This window comes from Phoenix dactylifera, chromosome 7 (assembly GCF_051530095.1).
Source record: "Phoenix dactylifera cultivar Ajwa chromosome 7, Ajwa_hap1_PhDact_Kaust_v1.1, whole genome shotgun sequence".
Lineage (NCBI taxonomy): Eukaryota > Viridiplantae > Streptophyta > Magnoliopsida > Arecales > Arecaceae > Phoenix > Phoenix dactylifera.
This window is the reverse complement of record NC_143196.1, coordinates 1105389-1121926: the sequence shown is the minus strand read 5'-3', so window position 1 is coordinate 1121926 and position 16538 is coordinate 1105389. Positions and strand designations below refer to the sequence as shown.

General features: G+C 36.8%; 1 protein-coding gene across 1 annotated transcript; it reads left to right on the top strand.

Moving 5' to 3' along the window:
• Positions 1 to 4755: 4755 nt before the first annotated feature.
• On the top strand, positions 4756 to 15980 carry LOC103707528 (branched-chain-amino-acid aminotransferase 3, chloroplastic-like). Its single transcript, XM_008792056.5, has 10 exons — positions 4756 to 5007; positions 5983 to 6071; positions 7791 to 7965; positions 8938 to 9114; positions 9205 to 9336; positions 9592 to 9690; positions 11391 to 11507; positions 12787 to 12882; positions 14117 to 14229; positions 15581 to 15980. The coding sequence occupies exons 1-10, from the start codon at positions 4873 to 4875 to the stop codon at positions 15696 to 15698; spliced, it is 1251 nt and encodes a 416-aa protein (XP_008790278.2). The 5' UTR covers positions 4756 to 4872; the 3' UTR covers positions 15699 to 15980.
• Positions 15981 to 16538: the final 558 nt, after the last annotated feature.

Below are 16538 nucleotides of genomic sequence, written 5' to 3'. Positions count from 1 at the left end.
GTAAAGTAGATTCTGTCATCCTAAATGTAAATGTATTTTCCCTCAAAAGCAATTTGGCAAAGTATTAACAAATCAACATAATTTATTATATATTTAGTCTGATTGTGAAAGCCATATATATTTTTTTAACTGTTTTAATCCCATGATTAGATTTTGTGGGTGATGGTAGAGCCTTCCAATCACGACCTAAGGATATTTTGTTCTCCTTTCTGAATGTGACAATTTGGTCATAATAAAGGTGGCCTCAAAATCATGTCATGTGACTTTGAATGATCCTTAATAATTGCATGTTGAATATAGTATGGAAAAAATCCTTGAAAATATTGAGAGTTAGGTCACATCAAATCCACCATCCTAATTTCTAAGGGAGTTCCTCAATCTAAGAACCCTCAAATAGAGGAACTTATAATTCATGGAAAATTTAATATTTAGGAAAGCAATATACATCATAGATGAGAAATGCGATATCCATTGCAACAAAAAGGATGACATGGATCAAATATGCAAGCCAATGCAATTCATAACTTCAAGCTTTCATATAGAGGTGAAGGATTTCGGGATCTTTTTACTCAAGCATCCAAGACCAAGTCTTTATTATTTTCTAGCCCTTCCATATGATAGGACTTGACTCGGTCGAAACGAAGATCAAAGGCCAGTTCATTTTTCTCATGCGAATAGACTATCAAAATGCGGTAAAGGATAGTGTAGAATAAAGATAGCTTTTTACACAAGTCCAACAGAGTGTTATGTTGACGAGTAATGAGATCTTAATCTTGTTAACATTATATGTCAAATTAGCTTAGTCAAGTTAGGGCACCTACCTACTACGAGAGCAGCACAAAAAAAAAGAAAAAGCTTAATCAATTTAAGACAGCGATCTACCATGATGACAAGACTCAATCACCAGAAGAGGAATTCAGTGACAGAATCCTATTGATCTAATAAAATAAGACCATTCTTTGAACTGCAATATAGAAAACCATGATGCGACAAAAGTTGACTTGGTTAAAGTTCTACATATTAGAAGCTGAAGACCAAGCCCTGCCCATGACACCTTGGGCCTTCCTTGTGGTAGGTGCCCAAGGCCCCACGAAAGCCTTCCTACGTGCAGAATAAAGTTCTCATTATCGGGCTTTTCTTTAAGAAAATGTGTTGGCTAAGATTTAGTTCTCAATAGCAATGATTGGAAAACATTCCTTTGTGGTAGGTGCCCAAGGCCCCACGAAAGCCTTCCTACGTCTAGAATAAAGTTCTCATTATCAGGCTTTTTCTTTTAAGAAAATGTGTTGGCTAAGATTTAGTTCTCAATAGAAATGATTGGAACGCAAGTTGAGTCCAAATGAATGGGAGTACAAATTTTATAATACTCAGATATCATGGAAAGATTCACTGTCAAATTCAGTGAATCTTATATGCCAAAAATTCTTCTAAAGCCCCGACCATCTCTTATATCTGAAAAAGTCGTTTTCATATATGCTGGAGCTCAACTTTGGGCCAAGCTTTGCTTCACTAGACCAATTAGAGCCCGGCTCTCTCTCTCTCTCTCTCTCTCTCTCTCTCAAAGGAGAACCATGGGCTCTCTCTCTCCCCCTCTCTCAAACCATGGGTTGGGCTCCGGAACTCTGTACTTACAGAAGCGATGTCCAGGCCCAGCTCTCCCTTTGCAGATAGCAGTCAATGGCAGAGAGGAGGCGACCCAGGTGTATGTGTCGAATTGAGGCCCAAAATGCAATACCCAGGAACCTTCTCCCCGTCCTCGCTTCGTTTCATATCAGTCGGAAATGTCGTGGATACAGATTCCATACATGATTTGCAGCCAGATTTATTGCCAAAAATAAAAATGTCCCCAGGGTTCAAGCTCCCTCTCTTTATCGTGTACGCTGTGACCAAATTCATGAGAATCTTTTAGATATTTCTGAGAAACAACTGTTGAATTAAATCAAATATTTTAAAATTTGAAAATCAAATATTTATAACTTGATCAACGGTCAAGTGGCAAGCATTCGTGCACAAACAAAAGAGCAAACATGGAAAGATCCCTAAAGGAAACATGCCATGATAAGTGTGATACATCCGCGCGCAAGAGCAAGTCTGGAAAGACGCCCCGAAGAAGGAAGGAAGCTTGGACGACCCAGATGCAACAAGCTCCAAGATCAAAGGAGCACAAGAAGACACGTTATCAATTCGCAGGAGGAAAGTCTGTTTTTTTTTATGCGCCTGAGCCTATATAAAGGGCTCTAAGGATCATTTCAAATACAATTGAAAATTTTTTCTTCTCCTTATTTTAAGAGCCTATATAAAAAGGGCTCTCGGAATCATTAGAATGGAAAAAAAGTAAAGGAAATTTTTCTTCTCCTCATAATTTCAATTTTTTTTAAAAATTTTTTGAGCTATTTGCAAGCGTGAACGTATTCTTTTTTTTTCTGGAGACGTACTGACGGAAAAGACGTGGTTCTGTAATGGATCATCGTATCTCTAGGAGATCTGTGCCGGCAGACCCGTACGTGGGGGCATAAATTTTTCTGAAACAACGCGTCAGCGTGCTTTGATCTACAGACCATCTTCTCTCTCTTTTTTCATTTTATTATTCTATTGTCAAGTTAATTATTTGCTAGTTTATTCTTTTTAATTTATTATTTTTAAATATTAAAAATATTTAATTATTAATTTAACAATTATATTTATGCACCTAGGCTAACAACAGCAACAGCTGATCTTAGATCAGAAAGCATCCCATCGAAGAAAACTTAAACCTCTCGCCAGCGATTATAAATAACAACATGCACATTAGTTTTAAAGAGAACAATTTCTCGATTCAGCTAAACCAACATCTTGCAGGCTGCAGGTTCCATAAACTTAATGAACGGAACATGCACCATCTTTTTTCTTTTTTTTTCTTAAATTTATTTACTTTCAAATAGCATCACATTCTCATCAACAAACGATCAAATCTCCAATCGATCTAGTAGGGTCTCTCCCCCAAAATGTTTACAGGAGGATCATAGTTGCATGCGAATAAGTTGGCGTCGTTTACCGCAAAAGCTTCCAAGGTGGAATCCCATTCCATTGGGCCGACGCCCACCTCGGACCGAGTGCTATTGCGGGCATCAAGGTAGTCCTTGGGGGAGTTTACCCAAAGTTCTCCTCTGAGGTTTTGACAATCTTCTTTAAGCATAATGCCACAGCATATTGTTAAAATATTTTGCTTAAAATTTTTTATATTGTTATTATTCTATTATAAAGAAAAAATATACTAGAATAAAATCAAAAGATTGAGAAGACTTTGTTTGGATCGAAGCATGCGATCAATACTGCCCTAAGAACGTGATTCGCCCCTACATACAGGTCTACAGCGATCTCGTCCCCAAGGTATAACAACTCGATTCAGCCTGATCCTTCTCTAACAAGCACGATTGTTGGAGAGGCTTGATCCGACCGACTTCTTTGAATGCCTAAAAAACAAAAAAAAAAATAAAATGCAAAAAATTAAAGGGTGAAAAGAAAAAAAACTCTGTGTAAACTCTTAAAAGATAAAGTACCAGTGAGGGAGAGAGATTGGATTGTATTGGATTAATCTTGGAGGAGTCTATTTACAGACTCTATCCGAAAGACCAAAGAGACACGATGGTTTCGAAGATACATAATGTTTTGAAATAATTGTATCTTTTTGAAAACTAACATTCTTTTTCGAAGAGTTGCAACTCTTCTGAAAAAGACGTGTGACAATGATATTTTAAAATATTTAAAACAACTAAAATTTGGAAGATAAGAAAATTTAAATTTTTTTTAATTAAAACTTCTCACATATCTCAGTATATTGACTCAGACCTACCGAAACATATCAACTTTTAACCCTAGTTTGTTGATAAGCTTTATCGAAGCAAAGTTATCGACATAATCTGCATCAGTTGCCACTTTAGCCTTATGCCCATGGCAAATGACATTGCAAAAGAAGCTTCCAATCTTTATTGGCTAGCCCATGTTCATCTACCTTCAAAACATTACTAGAAGTAGACTATAGTTGGACGGCTTCTGTTTGTTTGGAGATTGATTATAACTTGGGCTAATGGCAAGGCCACAGGTGAACTTGAGCTGCAGAGCATTAGGAATTTGACTTGAATTGGTGGTGGCGCTATAGTTGGCGGAGTCGGATTGCTTTCGACCATATTGGCACAAGTTGCCATTAGATGCTTGGATTCTCGCTGCAGTTAAGGTTCCACAAGAACCTAATCTGATACTAAGCAAATGCAAGTCGAGATTGACAAAACCAATGATCTAGCTGCGTGAGATTAAAATGCACACACAAGAATGCCCATGAGTAAGATAACTTAGCATTTGGGATATAAAATTGGCTGGACAAATCTGATAGGTTCCCAATAACACACAGCCTCACCTATCTCGAATAAGAATTGAGATTCTTTTTTATTTTTTTTATTTTTGCTAAAACGGATGGATCATATCTAACGGATACGAATACATCTAATAAAATCAAAAAATAGGATACCTCGGAGTGCCAAAGACACCTCACCATCTCCAGTCCACAATATACCACTGGAGTGATAAGCTACATATGCAGCCATCCAATCCGCAGCATCATTGGCTGTGGATCCTTTAGAAATGCAAAATATAAGGTTATACATTTTTAACTTTATAATAATTTTGAAATTTATACAAAATGAAGAACCGCGAGCCTAAATTAGAAAGTAAGAAACAATGGAGACCCTAAGCCTCACCATCGGTGACTCCACTCACGCGTTCAAGCCGCCGAGTACAAAGCGGGGTCAGAGAGCGTTTTTTACCCAAAACTCTCTCTCGCTCTGTCAACCCCCCGCCGAAATCGAAGGGCGAGAGGCAGCGAAGGAGAAGCCAGCCATGGAATACAGCCTCCTACTCCCTCGCCTCCGCGCCAACCACGCCGCCTCTCTCTCCTCCCTTCTTCCCTCCCCTTCCCTCGCCGACTGTCACCACCGAACACTCCTCCACGTCCCCTCCTCCTCTTCTCTCAAGGTATCCCCTCTGTCTTCTTTCTTTTTATCGGTATTCTAATCGTCTTAGGGTTTCTCGATTCATGGTTTTCGTTTCTTTGATGCGATATGGTCGCGATGGCATTTGGGATTTATGAAAGACTCGATTTTGATGATTTTGGTTTTGGTTTTGAATCGTCTTCTTGCGCGAAACCTTCGATTTTTTTGCGCTAAAGGAGGCATCTTTGGCAAAAAACTAGTACATTGAGTGATGATTTTGATGAATAGAAGACCGATGCCTTTTTTTAACTAATCCAAGAGGATTTAGACTGATGCCCTTTGTAGTATTCGTGAATGTTATATTAAAAGAAAAAGTCATGCTGCTATTTGGTTCTATTCTGGATTCGGTGAGGAAGGGGCATGGCTATACTTCTCTTTTAGGACCAACCTATTGCTGCAGTTACCTAGAATTGGTTAGGTTTTTTAACCCCCAAGTCACCAATGATCTATACTTTCTGAATCAAAAATTATTTTTTTAATGCTTTATCTGTTGTATACTATAATAAAATGAGCTAATTGAGAATACTTTCCTTCACGCTGGTCCTATTCCTATTCTTGGTCAGTGGAAGCCTTTTTTTTATCTCAAGTTTTTGATGCGTTTTGTCAGTTATTTTTCGGTTTACCTGCTCTTGTTTCTAACTTTGATTCCAAATCAACATCCCACATTATTTTTTATGATTGCATGTGCTGTAGCATTTCTTGAATATTGAGCTTTTCTGCTCGAAGTGTATCAAGTAAAGAGGTTTTACCAATTCATGAGCTCCTTCTACACCAACCTTTCCCGTAATATTCAATAGCATCGAGAGATGATTTTTCCAAAGGATTGTAGATTTTGTTTAAGGATGAAGCATAAGCTTATGATTATTGTCTAATTCTCAATGTAAAGTGTTGGTAGATGTTAAAAGTTTATGTTACAGCGCAGAGAAGTTTGAACGTTCTTTCTTTCTCATCTCTGCAGATTCACAATCAGCTTCATTCCATGTCAACTCTTGGCATGGCGAGTTCTAACATGACAAAATGTCAAGCAATGGGAGCAAGTACTTACAAGTATGTAGTTGAGCATTGGTGCTCTCATGGAATATAGTATTATTGCATGCAAACTATCTGTGATGTTTTTCCCTTTCTTTTGTATGCAAACCTTAAATAAAAACAATTTCTTGAACTTAAATTGCTGCTAGTGTCTCATGGAAATGCATACAACTGATATTTGGACATGTATCAGGGTGTATGGTTTAGCAAGGTCTTACTGAATGTATTTTCAAACTATAATTCCATTTTATTCAACCTCATGCTACTCTAGTCCCTCTATTGACCATGCGTTCCAGTTATTTAGCTCTAACATTTTATTTCGACAGATTGCTTTCTTAGCTCCCTTATAGGCAAAAATATGAGTGTTATTGCCATCTCATCTGTCCCTTTTAATAATTTATAACAAACTTCCATGGCATTTTCTTCACATTCACTCTTTACACATTATATGAGCACTTGATTCCTCGATGAGGCCTATCCTTTTAACTAAATGCCAAGTTTAGATTTCTTTTAGTGTATATTTTCCATGTAACACATGGTGTTGTTATTCTTGACAATAATCATCACCATATCATTAGTGGACGTCCTTAGGTCCTCGTCCCCTACTGCATGCAATTGCAATAGGATGATGAATTCTGAGAAATCAGGAAACATCACTGTCGGAGGACATGACCAAACAACATACTTTGCATATAGATATTCATACTGTAGATATCAGAATTGATAAGAAGATGTATGGTAGTTCTACCTATCGAAAAGAAACAAAAAATATGATCTGTAGTTCCTAAAGAGGCTCTGGTTTCACAAACAATAGAACATCTTCCTAAATGAATATGCCTGTGAAATCAGTCTTCAGATCTGCAGTTGTTGGCAAAATTAAGCAGCATATGCATGTTTTTGGTGAAGGAAGAGCTTAGAATTTTCATTATCTTTTAACATGAGTATACTGAAAGTTGAAAATTAGGTAATTAGTTGGAGAGGAATTATTTTCTCTAATGGTATATGGGGAACAAGAAGCTGCTGTGCTGATTTTCTCAACAACTTATTTTTCCTTTTCAAAAGTGACATCTCTTGTTGTCTAATTGTTCTGATTAGAGAACTACTCTGTGGATAGATAAAAGAACTTCGGATGTTTTGAGGTTGCCGTTTAATCATTACAACCTCATGGTACAGGTAAAAACAGAAAAATGAGGAGTCAACGGTCTATATAAGATAAATATACTGGTAAAAGAGACCTTCTTTCTACTCTTGTTTTTCTTTAATTAGTAAAAAATCTACGCAAATAATTATGTACATATGCATGCATATATGCATGACTGTATGCATGTTTGTGGAGACATGTGTGCATGAAAGTGCACATGTGCATGCATATGTGCATGCATGTTTATGCTGCTTTTTGCTCCCCTTTTCGTCAAGAAGATGGATCTTTTCGGTTAATGGGATACTGACGTTTGGTTTTCCAATTTTGAGCTGTGAAATTGTCTACTTTGGTGATGTGGACTTATGGTGAAGTTGTCAATGAAATGGTTTTATCTGGGCTGCAGTCACATTTTTTCCTTCCAACTTGTTTTTTATTCGAGAAGCACACCTTTTCCATATGAAGAATGAATATTCAAATTTTTGAGAGCAGAGATATTCAAATTGACAAATTATTTATGTTATCCATTCTTTCTTGTGCCTCTAATATATCCTTTTGCTCTATCTCAAATGTTTGTGGTAATTAATGCATCTCAACAGGGAAGCTTCTGCCACAGTTGATTTAGACTGGGAAAATATTGGATTTGGACTAGTGCCAACTGATTACATGTATATCACAAAATCTTCTCCAGATGGAACATTTGCAAAAGGTGAATTGCAGCATTTTGGCCCCATTGACTTAAACCCAGCCTCTGGAGTCTTAAATTATGGACAGGTTAGTGTGGCTGAAGTACTTATGACTTGTCTAAGCATGTCTAGCTTTGTTCATCCAAATTGTCACTACATTTCTTTTCAATACCATTGAAATGGATCTTATAGTTTATGGGATGGTAATAAATATTTGGAAGAAACTTTATGCGTGTGCCTTTTGCTAGAGCTCTGATTAAATGTGATTGGTAGCCACCACGACTTTCTACTCTTCATATTCAAGATCTATAGTCCATGCATGGTTCCCATGGCTGTAAATGGATTGTATACGGATCGGATACTAGTATATCCATATCCATATTTTTTTGTTTGACGAATAAAGATATAGATGCAGATGTTAGTCGGATGCAAAAATTCATATCAATATTTGTTTTAAATGGATATCAATACAAATTAGATACCGAAAGTATGGATATAAATTGGATAATTAAACTTTATGACCACAGAATTAAAGATATCACTAAGTAGATAATAAATCAAGTTAATAGTATATTAATGTGGTCATTTGTGTTCCTTAAAAATTCATGAATGCTGTATAAAATTAAGTAAGGTTACAAATGGAATCGAATATTTGGATACGGATTGGATAGTTGTCTATCCATATTCATATCCATTTTTTTTGATAGATACGAATACGGATATTAGTCGGTTGCTCAAATTTCTATCCATAGATAGTTTCGGATACAAAAACGAATCTGGACAGATATTATCCAATCCATTTTCACCCCTAATAGGAACTGGTCCTCTGGTCCTCTGTCGTGCCATGCTCTGCCATTAGTTTCTTGTCGATGGAGTTCCAAAAATTTGAGTTTTAGTGAGAACTAGCATTTAAGGCCATCTGCATATTGCATAGAGAATGACATTTGATACATTTGCATTATTTCAAACTGCTTATTTATAGCATGTGACGTCAATATCTTCTAAGATCAATTCTCTGCAATTCTTATATCTAAAAGAATATTGATACCTTGTTTTTTAGGGTCTATTTGAAGGTTTAAAAGCATACAGAAAAGAAGATGGATCAATTCTGCTATTTCGCCCAGAAGAAAATGCTTTACGGATGAGGATGGGTGCAGAGCGTCTGTGCATGCCAGCACCGACTGTCGAGCAATTTGTAGATGCTGTAAAGCTAACTGTTTTAGCAAATAAGCGCTGGGTACCGTGCAATGTCGATGTTACAATTCATGGATATGTTCATGTTTTGTAATTCTAATTTGTCATTATCAGCGTTAATCCTTTGATGCAGGTACCACCTGCAGGGAAGGGTTCCTTGTATATCAGACCGCTACTTATGGGAAGTGGGGCTGTTCTTGGTCTTGCACCTGCTCCCGAGTACACATTTCTTATTTTCGTTTCACCTGTTGGAAACTACTTTAAGGTTGGTTAAAGTACTTCTCTTGTAATTTGCTTTTTGACGCACAAAACCTCTATCTTTTATCACCCAAATGCTCTTGTACATTATGGTGGTGCTATTGATTTTGGTGTGGCGTACTTGTTTTCTGTGGTTTTTTGTTGATTTCTTTTGTGACGTAATTATACCTCATCAAAAATTATATTTACTTCTGTCAGGATTCTGTTTTGATCAATGATTAGCCTTTAAACATTTCTGATACATTTTTTACAACATTTTCAGGAGGGTTTAGCACCAATAAACTTGATAGTTGAAAATGAATTCCATCGCGCAACCCCTGGTGGAACTGGAGGCATAAAGACTATTGGGAATTATGCTTCGGTAATTGAGCCTTGTTACACAAGTCTGTTTAGTATAATAATTATCAACTGTAATTGGGTCCTATCCTTCTGTCATATCTGAGAACCTTTTGTGCTTCATGTCTTCCATATGTCATTGCAAGTAAACTTGTGTAGATTGCTATGACCATAATGTGTGTGTTTATGCATTGCTTTACTTCTAATGCTATACACATGTATGCTTCACTTTGTGGCTTCCTGTGTTTCTTGTGTATAGGTATGGATGTTGGAGCACATGTTTAAGGGATGTCAGATATTTCGATCTACAAATATAGGCAATATTGGCATTGATATTGGTGTGCAACATTCGATGTGTATATGCATGCATGCATATTCGTGTGTTTGGAAACCAAGAGAAGAATCACATGAGATATATAAAAACTTTGACAGTAGATTAGTTCAGAATGGTTTAACTAATCTACAATAAATTAGTTCAGTGGTTTATAACTATGTTCTTCGCATTTCCAGAAATATGTCTATTAATAAGCCAGCGGTCAAAGAACAGAGAATATATTTTTTTTAAAAAACAACTTTGGTACTTTGAGTAGTATGACCTTGGACACTTTCTTTCATTTGAAGGAATATATAAGGACAAAATAATTCCAATAGTTGTACAAGTGCTAGTGTGGTGCATAATTGGTACGTTGGATGAGTTCCGAGGTGTAGGTCCTATAGGAAATGTAAAGCACTATAGGGAGAGTTGACAAGATTTTATAGCTGAATGTCCTCATCGCACCTTCTGGTCATGGTAAGAAATCTTTTTGTCAATCAAATTACCTTTTTAATTTTTTAAAGTCTGATTTCCCTCCCAAATCTTAGAGATTTATGTAGAGAGCTTATTCAAGTTATGAAGATGAACAAGTGTAACATGGAAATCAAAATACTTCCGCTTAATTGAATTACCTTGTGCGGGAGTTTAGTCCATATCATGGGTAGGGTATGCTTTGATTGTTTTTGTATTTTTTTTTTCTAATCTTGTTTGCTTTAGATTTGGAATCAAAGTAATCAGGTATTGATTGGGCTCATTTTTAGGGGCAATAGATATGTTCAGGAGTTAAGTTTCCATGTCAGGTAACTTCTTTTGCATGGTGTAGATTAACAATCTATTTTTTTTGGCTTGTATGTCGGATAATGACATGCACAAATTTAAGATCACATTATGGATAAAAATTTAGTTCTTGTATATCAGTACTGTATATCTTCATTTTGAATTTGTAATTATCATTAAATAATATATGACTTACATTGTATCAAGTATCAACAATCATTCATTTTTATGGAAGGGGAGGGTAGGCATAAAGCAGAAAATTTTACCGCTTTTCTGGTTGCTTTTATTATTTTATGCAATAAATACATCGGGAGAAAGGGCAAGAAAAATTCTTAGCAAAAGTAATGATAAGTGATGCTACACTTCCAAGGAAATTAACTTTTTTTCTCTCTAGCTGATTTTTAGCTTATTGATCCTCGTTCTGATCTCTTGGGCTTGTTGAATGTCAAGTTTAATCATATACTTCTTTGTTGTTTTTCTGCTGTTGAGATTCATTTTTCATTTCTTGCTGAAAATTAATATGCCGATTCAATTAAATATAGCCATTGTTGATTTTCAGTCTTTGGTAAACCCTGACTAATATTTTTTTCACATGTATGCTTATTTCTTATATTCATCTATTTATTTTTGTACAGGTGTTGAAGGCACAGAACATAGCTAAGGGCAAAGGCTTTTCTGATGTTCTGTATCTTGACTCTGTGTACAAAAAGTACCTGGAGGAAGTTTCATCCTGTAATGTTTTTATCGTGAAGGTATGGAAATCTGTAGCTACCGAGAAAAAAGGTATGGAAATCTGTGATTTTCGTTTTTCTTGTTTCTTAAAACGATATGGCATTGGAATGCCTAAAATGTTGCAGCTGGTGATGCTCTTAGTGGGCAGTATTTGCACATAAGATGAAGAGTGTAAAGGGAACCACTCAATTTGGTTTTCTCTAAACAGTGTATCAGTCATAGGTGAACTATAAAGTAGTTGATTGCATGTACTACCTTTATCTATGTGGGTTTGTAGGGTTTAGGGTTTCCAATGACCAGTGTATCAAGCACAGGTGAACTGTAAAGTAACTGATAGCATGTACTGTCTTTATCTCTATATTGGTTTGTAGGTTTCTACTATTTACATGTTTAGAAACTTGAAGGCAAGCAATGGCACATGCCTTCTACACTGAACTTTTGAGGTTTGTCGCATGCAGCATGTCTATTGTCTGGATAATGTACAAGATACTAATCTAGCTTATATATTTTATTTGGTCATTCCTGAAGATGTGATTAATATTGTGATGATTAATCAATCTCATAATCCCATTAATATGGTTGGAATATTACTGCCTCCAGAGATTCCTTTCCCTGTTCTCATACTGTCATCGGACTAAAATTGAGAAAGAGACATGTTAGAATTAGTTATGATGTTTGATCTTCTGTTTCTGTCTCTTTTGTCTATGCTGAGTTATGAGTAGCCATCCAGACCAAATTGTCGGCATAGTATTCTATACAGGTACCCAGGATATGAGACTTTGTTCTCAAGTCAACTTCCACCTGCCTGAAAATAAGAATGATGTATTGAATGTGGTTTATCAAGAAACATAGACCACCTGCTCAGGAACAAGACTCCTCCATTGAATTAGGTAAATCGAGAAAAAGTGGATAAGAGATTCTAATTGCCTGCATGGAGTTAATTTGCTAACCATCTCAATAGTGTGTGTGTGGCTACTTTTGATCTATCTGACATGGGACAAGTCTCAGGATATGATTCTAGATAACAGACAATGATTTGATTTTTTTTCCTCTCCTTTTTTTAGCACTTGATCATTAGATGCTTCTAATTTTTTTTCTTTATATTTTTTATATTTAAGTTCATCATAATTTCTATGGAACACATAGTTTTGTTGTACCTTTATTGTGGCCAAGTGCAGCAGCTTTTCATGCTTTGTTTTGGAGTTCAACTCTTCTCAAGTTTAGGCAGTCAGTTTATATGCTGATTTATCTATTCTTGTTACTATTCTTTGAATTGCAATAACTGCATCTTTATTGTAGGATAAAATTATATCAACCCCAGTTATAAAGGGAACAATCTTACCTGGCATTACAAGGAAAAGTATAATTGATGTTGCTCGAGGCCAAGGTTACCAGGTATTCGCTTTAAATGGTCAATAAATATTTTTATATTGAAGATATTCTTAGCACACCGTCTGTCTTGATTAAATGGTTCTATTACCTTCAAAGTTATATAGGGATTTGTTTTATAGCTTTCACTTCTATATTTGCAGAGCTTAGTTTGACATTTCCATAATTGTCATTAATCATATGATTATGCATTTTTTCTTGGCATTCGATTTACCTTTAGATTGTTGCATATCCTGAAGCTACTTGTTTCTGCAGTACTGTTTATGACTAGAAATGGGCCTGAGCCAGCTTGAGGCCCATAGGGCCAGGTCGGCTTTAGGTAGGGCCTTGCGCTAGGTTCGAGATTGTTCGGATTGGGCTCTAGCCTAGAAATAGGGCCTGAATTAATTTTAGGCTGGGCTAAGGCTGGTTTTTGGCCCAAGCCTGACAATGGGCCTGGTTTGAGCCCAAAAATAGGTCCACCTCTCCGTTCTCTCTCCCCTTTGCCACCATCTTTGCTCTCTCCCACTTGATCTATCTCCCCTCTCTCTGCTCCCTCTCCTTTCTCTACCTCCCAATCTCCCTCTCACCCCTCTCTCCTCTCTTTCCCTGCTCTACTCTCTCGTATCTCCTCTCTCTCTCTCTCTCCCCCTTTTGATCTCTCTCCCCTCTCTTCTCTCTCGCTTCTTTCTCCCTCCTGATCTCTTCCCCTTGTCTCTCCCACCCGATCATTCTCTCTCTCCCCTCCTCTCCTATGCCTCCCTGCTCCCTCCAAATCTCTCTATCGATCTCCTCTCTCACTCCCGACTCTCCACTCTCTCCCCCGTCCCAATCTCTCTCTTGATCTTCTCTCTTGCAATCTCTTTCTCCTCTCTCCTTCCTAATCTCTCCTCCCTTTCTCCTTCCCGATATCTCTCCTTTCTCTCTTCTCCTTCCACGCTCTCTCTTTTCCTCTCTCTAGATTTTGCGTCAGAGCTCGGAGGACAAGCTTGGGCCTAGATCCAGGCTAGTCCAATCCGAGCGTGTGTTCAGGCTTCGGGTTGGTATTCTGAAAGAAATTTTGAGCCTTGGTTTGGCTTGAAGTCTGTTTTTTTTTTTTTTTTTCTCGAGCATGCTCGGGCTTTATAGAAACCTGACCTGACTTAGACCTGATTCCAGTCCTAGTACTGTCTCAAATATGTTGTTGGTTAAGGCTAACTACTAATAAAAATTTTATCTTTTCATATTCACACTTCTTGATGGTGACTACAAAACATTGCAGGTTGAGGAGCGCCTTGTATCAGTGGAAGAATTGCTTGATGCTGATGAAATTTTCTGCACAGGAACAGCTGTTGTTGTATCACCTGTAGGAAGTGTAACATACCTTGGGAGTAGGTAAGTACTTTGTCATGCCCTGGTTCTAATCAATTCTTTTGCTCTTAATTATTTGATCATTCACGTCCCGATTGATGGAAGAAATCTCAAATGAGAACTCTCCCACATGGAATTTGGATTCCAAAAACTCATGATAGCAGGGATTGAAATGTCAGGGACAATACTCAGACTGGTACATTACCAGTTCGATACTATACTAACTGTGTGATATGCCTCTTGGTGCTACCATAGCAAAATAGAGGTGAAATACCATGTGTTAGTATGGTATCAGTACAGGGGTGTATTCGTACCTGTACCTTACCAGGATGATCTGGTATGGCTGTTATGGACTGGTATGCATTGGTGTTTGAATCCTTCTATGACAGATCTATAATCTGTTGGTTGTCCTCTCTATTTGTTACCTACTTATCATTGTGTCCTACATATTGGAACATGATGCTTTAGAAGCAGCTGCTAATCAAATTTCACTGGAATTATCTTTTTAGCGTAAGCTATAAAATAATCTCTTGTAATGTTGAAGAGTAAATGTAAATCCTGTATAGCCAGATGATGTCTTGTCTCAGTGCATGTGAACTTTGTGGATTTAACAAAACATAAAATTCGGAACCATGGTCAATTATGACGTTTTGAAATTTCCTTTTTTGTAGCAATGTGCTGTTAATATAACTATTATATTTTCTGTTTTGTTCCTGATATTCTAGGATTCCTATAGTCATGTGATCATGTGAGGCTTATTCTTAGGAAGATATGAAGAATTACCTGGACAGAGGTAATGAAAAACGAATTGGAGAATGAAATTGGATAAGGATATCTATGTGATTTAAAACAAAAATAACTCTCTAGAGGGGATGCTTCTCTTTATTCTGAAGGCTGAATATTTCCTTTTGAACATATTTTATACAATTCAGGTTCCTCCATATCAATATCTATCTACAGATGCTTACAGTGGTGGTGTTATTGAATCAGCTGTACATGTTTGTTTGGTTTATATGATTTTGGTACTTGGTAGCATTAATATATTAACAACAGAGACATGCTTTATTTGCTCGTTTGTATGAGAGAACTTTGCACATGCATTGTGAAACGTGAACTTTCCTTCTTTAGAGTGGACTCACTATTGGTCGGAAAGTTTGGGTTCATGGAACATGTGTGCATTCTTAGCATGGATTCATTTATGAAAGGTTTAGTTTTTAATGAAGTGCACGTATCTTATTTCTGATTAAGGAACCTATTTTTATAACTTTCTGTAGTAAAAAAATGCAACAATAACAGCTGCGGGGTAATTTGTGTCAAAGAATTGCTACTATTTGTATCAAACTTGTAACATCTTGCTGATTTGAAATTGTTTCAGGGTGGATTATGGGAATAGGGGAGTTGGTGCTGTATCTGAACAACTCTATTCTGCACTAACAAGTCTGCAGCTGGGTCTTAGTGAGGATAAGATGGGATGGACTGTGCAGTTAAATTAAGAGCTACAGAGTACTCGAGGACAGATAATTGTGCTCTCTTTTTGTTGATATTAGTGCTCTGATTCCTTTCAGTATCATTGCTAGGAAAGCGTTTTTTTTTTCTATGATAATGTGATGTACTCTGACTCGCTCAGATCAAATGCCCAAATATTTGCTTGTCTGTATGCATCCTGCATAGAATAGTTTGGCCATGCTCGGCAACATCTTGCCTCATGCCAGCTATTGGTAACACAGTGCTCGTTTAAAATAAGTTGGAAATTGAAATGTGCTAGTCTTGTATCATTATGGTTCATTGATGTTAAAAATTTTATTAATCAATCAAAAGATGATAGATATGCTGTATTTGGGTGTATAGTTAAATGCGATAATTTGTAAGTTTGGAAGCCGTCTAAAAAGGAAAGTTGCAATCTATATTGATATTTATTTGAATTGGAAAGAACGTGAATTGAAAATTTTTGGAGAATTTGTGGTTTACTGGTAATGTATACATGCCTGCATTCCTCTAATAATTGCAACAAAAATTAAGCGCCGAAGTTGACATAATTTTGAATTTTCACTATTTTCTTGGGAAGGAGAATTAAGAGGGAATGTATCCATAAGCAAATTACTTGACCTTTTTTCCCCTCCTGGAGCTAGATTCCACTGTTTATAGTCTCCGGACTGGATAACTATCGGTCAGCTTTTTTTTGTTATGGATGTAAACAAGTTTTGATCCTATTACCTTCTTGCTGTGTGTGTTCTAATTTTTGTTTTTAATCTTTCAGTACCAACGTAAGCCTCTAACGAGAATACAAGGGAGTCAAAAACCACAACCCAAGTCCGAGCTCTCTCCTCTTTTCT